General features: G+C 41.1%; 1 protein-coding gene across 11 annotated transcripts in view; it reads right to left on the reverse strand.

The window, feature by feature from the left end:
• DCP2 (decapping mRNA 2) overlaps nt 1-15,480 on the reverse strand; it is a 79,124-nt gene that overhangs the window by 59,218 nt on the left and 4,426 nt on the right. For 8 of the 11 annotated variants that reach the window (XR_014491058.1, XR_014491059.1, XR_014491060.1 and 5 more), the window contains exons 3-9: nt 13,763-13,890; nt 13,393-13,491; nt 7,911-8,063; nt 6,112-6,224; nt 5,874-5,984; nt 2,562-2,694; nt 1,963-2,079 (exon numbers count right to left, since the gene is read on the reverse strand). Coding sequence is in view for 4 of the 11 variants with exons in the window: in XM_083351492.1 (XP_083207618.1) it covers nt 1,963-2,079; nt 2,562-2,694; nt 5,874-5,984; nt 6,112-6,224; nt 7,911-8,063; nt 13,393-13,491; nt 13,763-13,890 (854 nt within the window). In the remaining 7 variants the exon portion in view is untranslated. The remainder of the gene's footprint in view (nt 1-1,962; nt 2,080-2,561; nt 2,695-5,873; nt 5,985-6,111; nt 6,225-7,910; nt 8,064-13,392; nt 13,492-13,762; nt 13,891-15,480) is intronic. The other 3 variants (XM_083351495.1, XM_083351493.1, XM_083351494.1) reach the window with 2 other exon arrangements.

A 15,480-nucleotide genomic window follows, 5' to 3' on the forward strand; every position in this document is an offset into this window, starting at 1 on the left:
GCGTCTCCGTCCGAGTGGAAAAAAGCAGAGGCGCAGCAGGAGGGTTGCTCTCAATAAGGCTGGCGCACACGAGCGAGCAGCGCACGTGGGTCTTCTTGAGAGCAATCCTGCTATTGCGTCTCCACTTTCTTTGTTTTGGACAGAGCCGAGAAACTCAAGCCACTACCGCCACTTGAGTAGAAAGAACAACAAGGAGAAGATCGGTCAGGATTCGTGCCAGCCAGCCAGTCAGGCAAAGAGTAGGTTGGGCGGTGGCTGGTTGGGGCTGGGGGATCGTGGCTACTCAGGTGGTTACTGCCGCCGGTGGCTTGGATACAGGTGCAAGGGGCCTGGCTCCGCGATGCCTCCCTGCTCAGTTGAAGGCTTTGTTCCTGCCCTCAAACTAAGGCTGGTGCACGCGAGCGAACAGCACACCCGGGTAATGGACGGCATTGGTTCCCGCGCCCGGCCAGCTCCAATTTCACACTTTGTCCCACAGGCATGCAAACAAAGCAAAGAAGCCTCCCTCTTTTGTAGAGAATTTGTGTTTGAACTTGCATGATATTGCAGCACCCAGGAGTTTCCATTGTCCGCGCAAAAAGCATTTCCAAGCTGACTCTCCTCTCCCCCGAAGGGAAAGAAACCGTGGCAGAGAAGAGACAGATTTTGCAAGGTGAATGTATCTGGTGCGGCAGGAAGAGAGGGGGAAGCAGTTGTGGGGAGTGTGTGTGGGGGGGGGATAGGGCAAATGTTGCAGAGCCTCTCCAGTCATTTGTAAGGGCGAACAATTGCCGTGGTGCTGCAATATTTGTGATTTTCGGACTTGCTCGTAAACATTAGTGGGTGCTTGTCGCATAACTCTGAACAAGCATTATGTGAACACTCGTAACTCGGGGATTACCTAAAATTACCCTTTTATTTTGTTGCTATGCCAATTTTCTACAAGCTCCTAAATCATTGCATCTGTGTTTTTTATTTAAAAGAAAATGAATACTTATTTTTAAATAATTGCCCATCTAGTAATACATTTTAAACACTTAATTCAAGCAAGCACATTTTAATATGCAGTTCTGTATATTCTTGGAGCTAACAAATGCATCACAAATTCTAGAAAAGTGGAAAACAAGATTTATTCACTTGCCTGGGAAACAGGATCTAACAGGTATTCTTCAAAATACCATCTGAATTACATTCCCATGTATCTATGCTCATTTACTTCTCCCACAATCATAGCCCTCAAGACGTGTCATTTGAAGCCTCACAATTTGCATTGTACTTGTAGCCCTTGTAATCAGAAAGCAACCCTTCCTTTTTAATCTTCCCTTTGCCTCAATCAAACGTGAACTTTCCAATTGCCATTCACTTTTCTTATTCGATGGGGAGGAGGGGAGGGGGAGGAGGAGTTATTTTCCAGACGACAGGTAAGTCATGGCAGACCTACCATAAGCCAAGAACATTTAACCAAATACACTACCAAATAACAAAATTATCCAATAGTATTTCATGCTGCGGGATTCTTTTCCTCACCAGCCTAAAAATAAATTATTCACTAATAATCAATGCCTGTATTTTACACCATTTTAAGCAGCAGCCTAACAAGAAAACTCCCAACAAAACTATCCCAGAAAGACTGCAAGATATTCTCAACGCATCTTACATTCTCAGATGGTATTAACAGAGCACATTCCCCATTTTTCCTATCAAGCCCAGGTTAAAGGTGGGGTGGTCCTTAAGAGTAGCAATACCCCAAAGCTACCTGTTGAGCACAAAGGCTTTGTTTGCCAACAGAGCTTTGTTTGCCAACAGATAGAGCTGAATACCCAGGTTTATGTTATGTCACAAGCCATCTCGGCAATCAAAGCACTGAAAAACATTTCCAGAGCCATTGATGGGGCACCCGTTAGATAACGTCACCAACACACAGTGCTTGATGCAAAAATTATTCCCAATTCCAGTTCAAAATGCTTTCCCTTTTGCATTTACCTTTGTGCATCTTACCAAAGTTTGATTCTGCTTGGCTGGCTGATTCTGAACTCCATTTGTTCTCTTTTTTTGATTAGGAGTATCTTGGAACTGCTTTTTGCCATTGCCTCGTGCATTCTAAGCAAGTAACGCAACAACAACAAAAAATGAACAAAGGACAGCTTTCAACTGAAAATAATTAGTTTTAAAATACATTTATCTTCATAACAAAATACATCTAATTTACCAAAGTATGTTTATTTACTTTCATTAATTAATTTGATGCTGCCCAATTCTAAATGAGCCTGAGCAACTAACAACACACCAAAGCAATATGAGAGAGATCAGGAAATAACAGAATCAAACTCAGACAAAAAAGCAAGGTAACAAACCCAGTAAACCCCAAAACATCCCACCAAAAGCCAACATCCAATAAAGGCGGCAGCAATCCCTCTAGCCCAAGTATTCTCAATAGTTCACCAATGAATATGTTCAGTTTATTTAAAAATATCTTGTTCCATTTAAAAGGCAAGTTCAAGAAATTAAAAAATATGTTTAAAACATATTAAAAGTCAATTCTTACCAAACCTAATCTAACAACAATTTTAATAGAAAGTCACCTTTAGTTTTAAAGCTTCAGGCATATCCAAAAGATTGTTATATGGCTTTTGTTGCTGTAATTGCCTCTGCCTTGTTGATTGGTCTCCCACAGGCGTATCTGTAAACACCTGCTGACTATAATGGAGTTTGGATCTGATTCGTTAAAAAAAACAACATCTTTTTAGAAAAGTTCAGCAGACAATTATGATCATACAACACAACTGTATTAATAAGACTATTCTATCAAATAATGATAGATGATACCACTCTAATGGCAGAAAGTGAAGAGGAACTAAAGAGCCTCTTGTTGCGAGTGAAGGAGAGTGCAAAACTTGGGTTGAAACTAAACATTAAGAAAACCAAGATCATGGCATCCGGCCCTCTCAATTCCTGGCAAATAGATGGGGAAGAAATGGAGGTAGTGACAGATTTTATTTTCCTGGGCTCCAAGATCACTGCAGATGGGGACTGTAGCCAAGAAATTAAAAGACGCTTGCTCCTGGGGAGGAAAGCCATGGCAAATCTAGACAGCACACTAAAAAGCAGAGACATCACCCTTTCAACAAAAGTGCGTATAGTCAAGGCTATGGTCTTCCCAGTTGCAATGTATGGCAGTGAAAGCTGGACCATAAAAAAGACTGAGCACCAAAGAATTGAGGTGTTTGAACTGTGGTGCTGGAGAAGACTCCTGCGAGTCCCTTGGACTGCAAGGCGATCAAACCGGTCAGTCCTAGAGGAGATCAACCCTGACTGCTCTTTAGAAGGCCAGATCCTGAAGCTAAAACTCAAATACTTTGGCCACCTAATGAGAAGGAAGGATTCATTGGAGAAGAGCCTAATGCTGGGAAAGATTGAGGGCAAGAGAAGAAGGGGACGACAGAGAATGAGGTGGCTGGATGGAGTCACTGAAGCAGTAGGCGTGAGCTTAAATGGACTCCAGAAGATGGTAGAGGACAGGAAGGCCTGGAGGAACATTGTCCATAGGGTCGCGATGGGTCGGACACGACTTCGCAACTAACAACAACAACAATCAAATAATCATTTAGCAGTGTGATAAATTTCTTTTTAGGGCATTACTGCTTTTTTCCCAAAAGAATTGAAAAACTGATAAACAATTGTCAGACTACACTTCTTTACTTATAGTTGGCACAATTTACTTTTTTGTCATTTCAACTCGTTAGTTCTGCTCTTGCCTTCAGGATACAGAGAACAAGTTCCTCCTCTCCATGACAACTCTTTAGATAGCTGAAGAGTGCTATTGTACCTTCATCCCAGCCTCAGTTTTCTCTTTTGCAGGCTAAACATACTCAGTTCCTTTAATCCCGTGTTTCCCCCAAAATAAGACCTGGTCTTATATATTTTTTGCCACCAAAAGAGGCACCAGGTCTTATTTTCAGGGGATATCTTACCCGCTTGCCTTAGGACCGCTGCAGCCAGGCCTCCCACGCCCCGACACCTGTAGTGCCACTGCCTGAGTTCTTCTGCGGCCACTTGAGGCCGTATGCCACATGACATACTGTGCTGGTGCCGCCTCAAGTGGCAGGACGCCACATGAATCGTCATACCGATCGTGCCAATGCTGCCGATAGTGCCAAGAGGCCATGTAGCTCATCACACCGGTAACACAGTGGCGTGACAGGGGTTGGGGCATGGAAGGCCTGGCTGCAGCAGTCCTGAGGTAAGGAGGTGCGGGGCGTGTGGGGCAGCTCCACCCAACCCCCGCCATAGCTTGATTTTTACATGTGTGCCTCGCCCCAAAATTAGGGCTTATTTTGGGGGTAGGGCTTATATTAGGCGCAAACGTATAAATTAAGCTAGGGCTTATTTTCAGGTTAGGGCTCATTTTCAGAGAAACACGGTCATTCCTCCCAGGCCTTGGCTTTCAGTTCCCTCATCAAACTGACACCTCCTCTGAATTCAATCCAGCCAATACGGTACACAGTATGCATTCCAAGTGAGGCCTGACCAAAATAGAGTAGAATGAGAAAAATATTTTCCATAATCTGGACTCTTTGCTTCTGTTGGTATGTTTCAAAATGACATTTGCTTTCTTAGCAGCTACATCACATTGTTGGCTCATACTCAATTCATAAATCTACTAAAACACACAAACCTTTTCACATGTACTACTGCCAAGTCAAGTATCTTCCAGTCTATACTCATGCCTTTCTATTTTAGTTTCCAGATGCCTTTTTCCTTGTTAAATTTCACCCTGTTCTTTTTGGCTCACTGTACATTTCATGTGTTTTTGTATCTTCTCTTTCATTTCTAAAGCAGGAGCTACTCCTAGCTTTGTATCACCTGTAGCTTGATAATCTTTCAATGACTCCAACCAGGTAATTAAGAACAATGCTGAACAGAAAGGGCCCAAGACATTGTTCTGAGCAATTCTACTTGATAGTCTGCTCTCCAACTGAATATCATTTTTATTAGTCTCCAAGTACGGTCATTCAGCCAATTATGAATTCAGCCAAAAGCTGTTTCATGTTGGCCTATTCTACCAGGTCATTATTATTTTACATGCTGTAATATAAGTCAGCACGTTATCTAAAAGTAAAGAATATACCTTGACACTGTAAATGTTAATCTTTAATCTTTAATCTTAGTTAATCTTTCACTGACAATGGCTTCAGTATTAAAAGATGCTGATAAATAATACAATTAACACATGGTATATCAGTGAAGGCCACTTAGCTATAGCTATATTCTGCCATGACACAAATAAATGATATCCCAAAATGTGAACACAATAATTTGGAGGCTATTATTATTACCACAAAAATATGAATTACCTTTACCTAACATACAGCACGCAGATAAGGATCTCTATAGCTCCATAATACATACAATATAGTCAATTCACAGATGCTCAAATTGGAGAAGCATTTGTTCAAAGATAGGACAACATATTTGTACTGCAGGTATTTCTTTTTAAATTTCTAGAGAATCTAAATGAAAGCTGCCTTTACTGAGTTAACTATATACAGTTGATGCTTTGAATGAAGATAATAGATGGTAGATACAGTAGAGATAAACAGACAGACAATGATGATGCTCTAATGTTGTTATACCAACTCCACAATTTCTCATCGACATGGTAAATTAGCTAGGCTAGTTAAGGAATCCTGATTATTATTAGTAGTAGTAGTATTTGATAAGCATAAGCAATTATGGCAATCTGAAAATGCAGTGAATCCAACAAGCATCAGGATTGAGAAAGCTGATAAATGATATCAGGTAAATGTCATTAACTATTATTATTCATTTCATTTACAGGGGGAAAAACACTTGACTTATATTTGAAAGCAAATATCAGTTTTACAATGAATTACCTCTGTTTTTCTATATTGGATTTAGGTGGTGTGCTGCTACTGGCGGATGAGAACCCATTGTCACTATCTGAAGAGTCTCCATACCGTTGTGAAAGCCAATCTCTTAAGGGTCTGCAAAGTTAACATTAGAATAACAATATTCAGGTTTATGAACCAGGATTTCAAAACCCCACCCTTAAATCCTCAATACAGAAATGGAACATAACAGATTTATTTTCTTCTGTCATTTTGAACATACCTGATGAAAGGAATGGTCATAAAAAACTTGTTAGGTGCCAAGCCTAACTTCGACTTCGGTGTCATGTCATTTCTGTGGCAAGGCAATTTATCAATTGAAAACCATTCAATATTCTGAAACACAGAAAAGAGATTTACTTAACATTTTACAGATATGATAGATAGAAATAAATAATTCCCACTAACCTTCTAAACAAGAAATAAAGCATATCTTCAGGAAGCTTTTCTATCGCCAAACAGTAATTTGAATTCTTTATATTGAATCGAGCAAATATTGTAAATACAGATAGCCCTCAGTTAACAACCGGTAATTGGGACTGGCAATTCCATTACTAAACAACGCAGTTATAAAGTGAAAAATCACATGACCACACCAACTTACGACGAATATTCCAGTTGCAGTTTGGCAAATCATCATGGTTGTTAAACACATAATGTGACTTCAACTGGTGACTTCCTGACAGCTTTCCCATTGACTTTTATTATCAGAAGCCAGCCGTTAAAGATTGCAAATGGCAATCATGTGACCAAGGGACACTGACCATCATAATTCTGCAACAGTTGCCAAGCACCTGAATTGTGATCACATGATCACCGGGACACTGTGACAGCTGCAACTTTCAGGACTAGTTGTAAGTTTCCCCGTTCAGCACCACTGTAACTTTGAATGGTCACTGAACAAGTGGTATCTGTAATGTAAAAAAAGGCTGCTACAAAATTATTTCAAAACATTTAGAATCTAAGCAGTCTTGTCTCTTCTTGATGTTCTCCTACCTTCTGTTTGCAAAGCAGAAAGGTGACACTACAACAATTTTCTTCATCTCTAATAAATATGGCTTTATGAAAATAAATGAATAGTCACCCCAGATTGGACTGCTGAAATGCATTCTAGATGGATCTGCCCTTGGAAGAATATCCAGAAGCTTCAGTTGATGCAGAATGCAATGACATGGACATATGCACCCCTAGAACCACATATTTTACATTTCTGCTGCACAAGCTACACTGGCTGCCAATTTGCTTCCAGGTCCAATTCAAGATGCTGATTTTAACCTTTAAAGCCCTTCATGCGTGGGACTGGGCTATCTGAGTGACACCTCTCCTCAGTCACATCAGCCCACTTCATTAAATCTGGCAGAGAAGGCATGTTGTAGGTGCAATCAACCAGGGACTTATATTGGGTGGGTCCCAGGAGAGGTGCCCTCTCTGCCATGGTGCCCGCCATATCGAACATGCTTTCCCCCAAAATTAATTAGCTCCATCCATGTTGACAATGTGGAAGTCCCTCAAGGCCTGATAAAAGTTATCAGGTTTGGGGCTCCCAGGTAATCAGAGACATGGTTTTATGGTTCTTATCCTTATCCTTATCCATTCTTATCCTCTCTCTGCCCAAAGTTTGCATATTCATTTTTATAACATAAAAATATAAAATTCTACATTAAAAAATACATATCTGTTGTTTTACTCAACTGTTGTATGTCACCCAGAATCACTTTGGTGAGATGGGTACCTATAGAAATGTGTTTAATAAATAAATGATGCACCAGATAAACAATTAAAGATTTAGTTCAGTGAATCTTCAACCTGGATGAGACTGAAGTACCACTTTATAAGTGGAAATCATTGCAAGCATATTCATTGTGGACCACCTAATAAATAAATAAATAATATATTTTAGGAAGCTCCATGAATACAAGATATTGGTAGTGGTACCCTTGTTGATGATAGAGGCAGCTAAATTATATCAGGAATAATTTTCTAGTATCTGAGCATTCAATTATAGTTGAAAGGTAGATTTACCCGAATCTCTCTTCTTGTTTTAGGATTAAATTTTGTGTCCTTTGGAATGCCTGGGATGATATACAATCGTGCTTGCTGATCGTTGATTCTTAATTCAATATAGTCATCTTTATTAATATAATCTTTTATATCAAAACCAGTTTCTTCAAATACCTGAAAAGGGATAAGATCAGAATACAATTTATGCAAATATTTTAGGAATAAAGCAATGATTGTTTTAGGTTGAAAAAAATAAGAAATCTGATGCAGACTTTTGCTCTAAAAATTTGGCTTAGTTATATTATCTGACTAAAGTTGTAACTCCTTACTACGGTTTTAAGAAAACAAAAAAGATATACCGTATATACTTGAGTATAAGCCGACTCGAGTATAAGCCGAGACCCCCATTTTCACCCCCCAAAACTGGAAAAAGTTCGTGACTCGAGTATAAGCCGATCCGCTGTTCTGCAAGCCTCCGCCGCCAGCAGAGGCTCGATCCGCCATTTTGCAAGCCTGAATACACAGGAATACCCTGTGTGGCCGCGGCTCTCGGGGAAGCCCTGGCTGTCCGCTTCCTCGCTCCACGCTGCCATTCGGGCCCGCGCGTTCCCCGGGCAAATCGCGGCGCCCAGCAGGTGAGGAAACACGCCCGCTCCAGTCGCCCCCCCTTCCCTCAGGAGACGCGAAGCAAGTGACCGCCCGGAGCTTACCGAGGACTTGCACGCGGCCGAGGCTTCGGTGCTTCCAGGATCGCGCACACCTCTCCCAAGCCGCCGCCGTCCGGAGACCTGCCGAAGTTTGGGGAGATTTGGGGAGGTGCGCGCGCACCTCCCCAAACCTCCCCAAACGTCAGCAGGTCTCCGGATCTCCGTGACCTGCCTGCCTGCTTCTTTCCGCAGCGGAAAGAAGCAGGCAGGCAAGGCACGGAGATCCGGAGACCTGCCGACGTTTGGGGAGGTTTGGGGAGGTGCGCGCGCACCTCCCCAAACCTCCCCAAACTTCGGCAGGTCTCCGGACGGCGGTGGCTTGGGAGAGGTGCGCGCAATCCCGGAAGCACCAAAGCCTCGGCCGCGCACAAGTCCTCGGTAAGTTTTTTTTGTTGACTGGAGTATAAGCCGAAGTGGAATTTTTCAGCCCAAAAAGTGGGCTGAAAAATTCGGCTTATACTCAAGTATATACGGTATGCAGAACTACTAAAATTATATAATACAAGGATATTTGGAACAGAAACTGAAAATGAATCATACTGTTATTATTAGTGGATTTTTCAAATAATTAGATTTCCAATAGCTAAAGGTATCACACCTCTGCTGGAGGAACGTACCTCTAGTTTTGAATATGCACCTCAAGAATAGCGCAGTGATAATAAGATAATGTAAATGCAGGTAGGCCTTGACTTAGTGAGGCTGGATTTACGGTTGTGTTTCTATGATCATGCAGTAAGTTGAGGTGCTCACACGACCAGATCTGATTTTACAATTTTTTGGAACAGTCAATAAGCAAATCCAAAGTCACTGATCAACCGTTGCAATCAGAAGTGTGAAGCCACTGTTCTGAATGGGGCTTTTTTTGATGGTATTCAGCAAAAAAATGCCAGAAACCAGCAAAAAGGCATAACAATTTGTGATCATGTGATTACAGGATGCTGCAACTGATCATAAAGGCAAGCTGACTGTCAAGCACCCAAAATACAACCATGCAAGGGGGGTGGAGTGTTGCACAGCATTTTATAATGGTCATAAATGTTTTATGGGCCATAAAGCACCCAATCCAGGCTTGTCACAATTAAACAGCTGGTCATAAGTTGAGGCCTACCTATAAATAATTAGCAATTCAAATAGCAGATATGTTACATGGGTGTACGGATGCACCCATAACTGCCTGAATAGTTATGGGACTGCCTGTATGATCTGCTATTAATCTCAACCCTATGGTTGCAATTTATTGCCATAGTCCAAATGTGAAGTGCTTAAGGCATGAATGACTGTGAGAAGGGAATCTCAGTCCAGGCAAGAATGTAATAGGTGCAACCAGACAAATCTGGGCCATAGCTGCTCAGACAGAATTCAGGATCCAGAAGAACTTCCAAATTACATATTAGGTCTCTCTGACGAAGTGCAACCTTGTCCATAACTAAAGATACAAGAAGACCCCAAAATCCATAACCACTCTGCCTTGCCAGGGTTGAGTTTAAGCTTCCAGGCACCATGACATGATAGCTGGGGGGGGGGGGGGGGGTCAAGATATACAACTAAGTATCATTGGCATATTGAGAGAGCCTCTGTCAACAAATGGTTTCACCCAGTGATTTCGAACCTTGAGACATTGAATGGGTAAGGCGCCAAAGGGCCAATCTCTTTCTATACCAACACCAACTAGAACTAGTCCAAGAGACAGGAAGAAAAAGACCGTAACACCATGTTTCCCATTCCTAATACCTGGAACTGACACAGAATATCATGATAGATAGTATTAAAGCTGCTAAGAGATTAAGAAGAGGCAAGTTGGCTATACAACCTTTATCAGCATTAACCTTAAAGCCATCCCCATACTATGTCTCAATGTGAAACCTGACTTGACGACCAGGTAATCTGCTTCAGTGGGTTAGGACGCTGAGCTTGTCGATCAGAAGGTTGGCAGTTTGGCGGGTCGAATCCCGAGTGCCACATAACAGAGTGAGCGCCTGTTACTCGTCCCAGCTTCTGCCAACCTAGCAGTTCGAAAGCACGTAAAAATGCAAGTAGAAAAATAGGGACCACTACGGTGGGAAGGTAACCGCGTTCCGTGCGCCTTTGGCGTCTAGTCATGCTGGCCACATGACCACAGAGACATCCTCGGACAAACGCTGGCGCTTCGGCTTTGAAACGGAGATGAGCACCGGCCCCTAGAGTCGGAAACGACTAGCACGCATGTGCAGGGGAACCCTTACCTTTATCTTTAAAGCTACAATCTGACCATGATTTAATAATCTAAGAAAGGGAAGGTTGGAGACTAGATGAAAGCTGTCCAACTGTCAGGTCCAGTGATGGCTTCTGGAGAAGGGAAATGCTGTCTCTGATTAGACACCACTGCTCGCTCTTGTTACTTAACTCTATATTGAGTCAATCACATACCATCTCCCAGGAAATTTTAATCAACTAGCAGGAGATAACTCTAATAAACAAACACCCTAAAAGACTTGGTAAATTTGGATATTATTTTATCACTTGCAATAATGAAACCTGGAACAGAGAAAGCACAAATGAAGGCACCAGGATCTATTTAATGTAGAAAAGTATAAAAGTATGTTTATTTTATTTATTTTATTAATGGGACTTATATCCCGCCCTATCTCCCGAAGGACTCAGGGCAGCTAACAACAACAAAATTAAAGGTCTCTGTACAGTAAATTAAAATTAAAAATTGAAATAAATTAAAGATTAGAATTAAAATTGTAAACATAATTAAAATCCCTGTCAGTCCAGGTCAGCCAGGTGGAAAAGGAGTGTTTTGAGGCCGCGGCGAAAGGACTGGAGATCTTGGGCCATCCGAAGCTCAGGGGGGAGCTGGTTCCACAGGGTTGGCGCTCCCACAGAGAAGGCTCTTCCCCTGGGGGTCACAAGCCGACACTGTCTAGCCGACGGTACCCTGAGGAGGCCTTCTCTGTGTGAGCGTACTGGGCGATGGGAATTCGTTCCCGGCAGCAGATGGTCCTGCAAGTATCCAGGGCCTAAGCCATGTAGGGCTTTAAAGGTATTGTAAATGTTGTATTTACAATACACAATATGCATATTCTATTCCTGAGAAAATATACAGTATTTATGTAGTTTGCTAAGGAGTCAGCACCAACTTTATATTTAATATTATATTTGTATTCTAAAAATCTTTTCAATTAAAAATGCTTGGATGTCAGCAGGATGAATTGCCAAGACTGAGAGTGGGTTGTAACTTAGCCCCAAGGCTGAGGTTTTGCCAGTTGGTCAAGTCCATGACAAGAGCCATAAAGACAGTAAGAATATCCTCAGACTATTGAAGACATTGCATTAAACCGACATGCTTGCCTTCCAGTGAAGATTTATAAGGGGCAGAGCTGCTAAGAAAGGAGATTGTTGGTTGATTGGTTGGTGTGGTTGTGCTAGACTGTGTGTGTATCGAGCAGCAAGAACTGAAGCTGCTGGAGGAAAGCAGGCACATTGTTGGAGAAAGAATCCTTGGAAGAAGGGGAAATGTACAGTTGAGGGCCCAATAGAAGCCTGCAGAATCAGTGACATCCGTAAAGCCGATTGGCTGGCAAAAAGAACTGAAAAAGAGTGGAAAGGACAGACCAAGAGTCAGTGCAGATAATGTGACTAAGATGCTGCTTTCCAAGAGACTCAATAGTTATTTTTCCCTCTCTACTTCCTCCTATTTGCTATTGTTGTTGTTGTTAGTTGCGAAGTCGTGTCCGACCCATCGTGACCCTATGGACAATGTTCCTCCAGGCCTTCCTGTCCTCTACCATCTTCTGGAGTCCATTTAAGCTCACGGCTACTGCTTCAGTGACTCCATCCAGCCACCTCATTCTCTGTCGTCCCCTTCTTCTATTGCCCTCAATCTTTCCCAGCATTAGGCTCTTCTCCAGTGAATCCTTCCTTCTCATTAGGTGGCCAAAGTATTTGAGTTTTAGCTTCAGGATCTGGCCTTCTAAAGAGCAGTCAGGGTTGATCTCCTCTAGGACTGACCGGTTTGATCGCCTTGCAGTCCAAGGAACTCGCAGGAGTCTTCTCCAGCACCATAGTTCAAAGGCTTCAATTCTTTGGCGCTCAGCCTTTCTTATGGTCCAGCTTTCACTGCCATACATTGCAACTGGGAAGACCATAGCCTTGACTATACGCACTTTTGTTGACAGGGTGATGTCTCTGCTTTTTAGTATGCCATCTAGATTTGCCATGGCTTTCCTCCCAAGGAGCAAGCGTCTTTTAATTTCTTGGCTACAGTCCCCATCTGCAGTGATCTTGGAGCCCAGGAAAATAGAATCTGTCACTACCTCCATTTCCTCCCCATCTATTTGCCAGGAATTGAGAGGGCCGGATGCCATGATCTTGGTTTTCTTAATGTTTAGTTTCAACCCAGGTTTTGCACTCTCCTTCTTCACTCGCAACAAGAGGCTCTTTAGTTCCTCTTCACTTTCTGCCATTAGAGTGGTATCATCTGCATATCTTAGGTTGTTGATGTTTCTTCCGGCAATCTTAATTCCAACTATTTGCTATAGAAAAGGCTAAAGAGGTAAAAGTAAAAGTAAAAACACCATTTAAGCTGTCAAAAAGAAGCAATGTAATAAAGCAATTATTAAGTATATAAATAAGGGAACAGACAGGTGAAGTAGATGAGGAACTGCAATAAACACTATAAATGTCCATACGTATGCTATTATTATTTATAAAGCTTCAATTTGGAGAACAGCAATGTATGTTTGTCTGGATGTTTTTATCCCTTTCCTATCTTCTGACAGGAATATGTCAAACAACATAATAAACAGAATCACCTCTCTGGCAGCACAGTCATGTGGAGCCTCCTCTTTATTCACTTTTCCTTTTGGAAAACCCCAGCCAGATTTTGCTAAATAACCCTGAACTAGTAGCACCTGCAAAACATAAAAATATTCAATCATAATTAAAATGTTAGAAGGAAAAAAAAATCAACTCATGGTAAATAGACACACAGTTAACATTCACAAAGAGTTAGATACTAAAGTCTGAATTAAAGCAAACAAAATGAAATGAAACCGATAACATACATACTTCTATTACAGTGGGGAAACAGGTGTGGAAGATCTGCTTTTGCCGATTGCCTTTGAAAGTCAAGAGTTAAATCTGTCAATTCTATTCAACAAAGCTAAAAAGAAAATACCTTACATTTTCAAGGGTCTCGTCAAGAATGATTGCACCATAAGTTGGCACTCCCATTTTGTACTCTTTCCATTCATCTAAAACCTTCTGCACATCTTCGCCTTGAGGGAGTAAAAAAGGGCAATGGCTGAAAAGTATAGGGAGTCAAGGAAATTCATCGACTAAATCACATCTCAAAACTTTAAACCACATTTCTACTGCTTTCCTCTTCCCTTCGGCATGCTGCCTTTAGTAAACATCGTTCTTCTGCTGTCTCGTTTCCTGGATAGGATTGAATGTCTATGATCATTAAAAACAATTTGGGAAATCTGGCCAACTGTGGAGTTACTTGCCCTAGTTATCTGTACAAGTTGCAATTTCCTTTAACTCTTTATTTTCCTAAGTACGCCCATGGCCCAAATACTCCCAGCTGTATTCTCAAAAGCCCCGTGCATTTATCAGCCTTTTATTTACAGTTTACCGAGTTTACTGGAAAAGTAATTTCTGTTGTTTTTCTTTAAAAAAAGAACTCTACATGATTTGTTCTCAACCAACTCTTCAAAATTTCTTTAACAAAGGACATAATGACCAGATTCTCCTGCCACGAGGGAGGGGGGGAAGGGGGCGCACATTTTTTTTTTAACAGCCTATCCCCTAGGAGCCATTTTACAATAATTTCAACTCTAGTTTCTCTCATTTTGAGATGCATTCCACAGGATTAAAATGTTGGGAAACTGTTCTAATGAACCGTAAGAACTTTAAAAATCTCAAGACATTCCTTACCAATTTCTAAAACCACTGAGAATTAAGTTGTAAAAAAAAAGGCAGTTTATGTAATCTGATCAAGTTTATGACATGAAAAAGCTGGCGGGAAACAATTTTAGAGTGGGATATTAAGTGAAGCATCATGTGACTATGATGGACTTTCAATGTCATTTCCCATTCTGTCATTAAGCAAGTCCCTGCAGTTCATGAAACAAAGGATCTCATGACTATGTAATCCTGGAGACACTGTGATGGTCAAAAATGCGAGGACGGGCCACAAATGTTACTTTTTCAGTGCTGTTGCTATTTTGAATGGCCAATATACAAGTCAATTCTTAAGTGAGATTTGCCTTAGTCGCCAACAGTTGCTCCAAAGTTACTTTAATAATGCTTTTTGATGAAGCTGATTAGATCAATTTCAGTTTTAAGGGGAAAAAATTGTTCTGCTGCCTCCTTTGATGACCCATGACAGCAGAAAATGATAGAAAAGTACAATTTGTAAAAAAAAAAAACCTATTCCTTTTTAACAAATATGTTGCAGAATGTAATTAACTTATGGTTATTGCCTAGTTCTTTGATATTTTTCTACTACTACTACTACTACTACTAATAATAATAATAATAATAATGATGATGATGATGATGATGATGATGATGTCGGAAGTGACCTTGGAGGTCATCTTGTCCAACCCCTGTATATTTACACAAAAACAATGGGTTTTCAAATTCAAAGTAAATGGGATATTCTGCTACAGTTGTTTTCATAAAACGCAAATATATTTAATGGCTGGTATTTGAATAAATGTATAAAATAGATAATAAATTATAAAAGTGAAAAGCAGTAAGTTCAAACCAAAAGCAGAAGAGCACTCAATGAGCCACCGAACTGGGGAAATGCTTTCCCGAATAAAGCACTCCCCCATTAAGCATTTTAATCTGGAATGAATTCCTAGACCAGATTTCCCCAACCTTTGTGGCTT

Source organism: Vipera ursinii (genome assembly GCF_947247035.1).
Source record: "Vipera ursinii genome assembly, chromosome: 2".
Lineage (NCBI taxonomy): Eukaryota > Metazoa > Chordata > Lepidosauria > Squamata > Viperidae > Vipera > Vipera ursinii.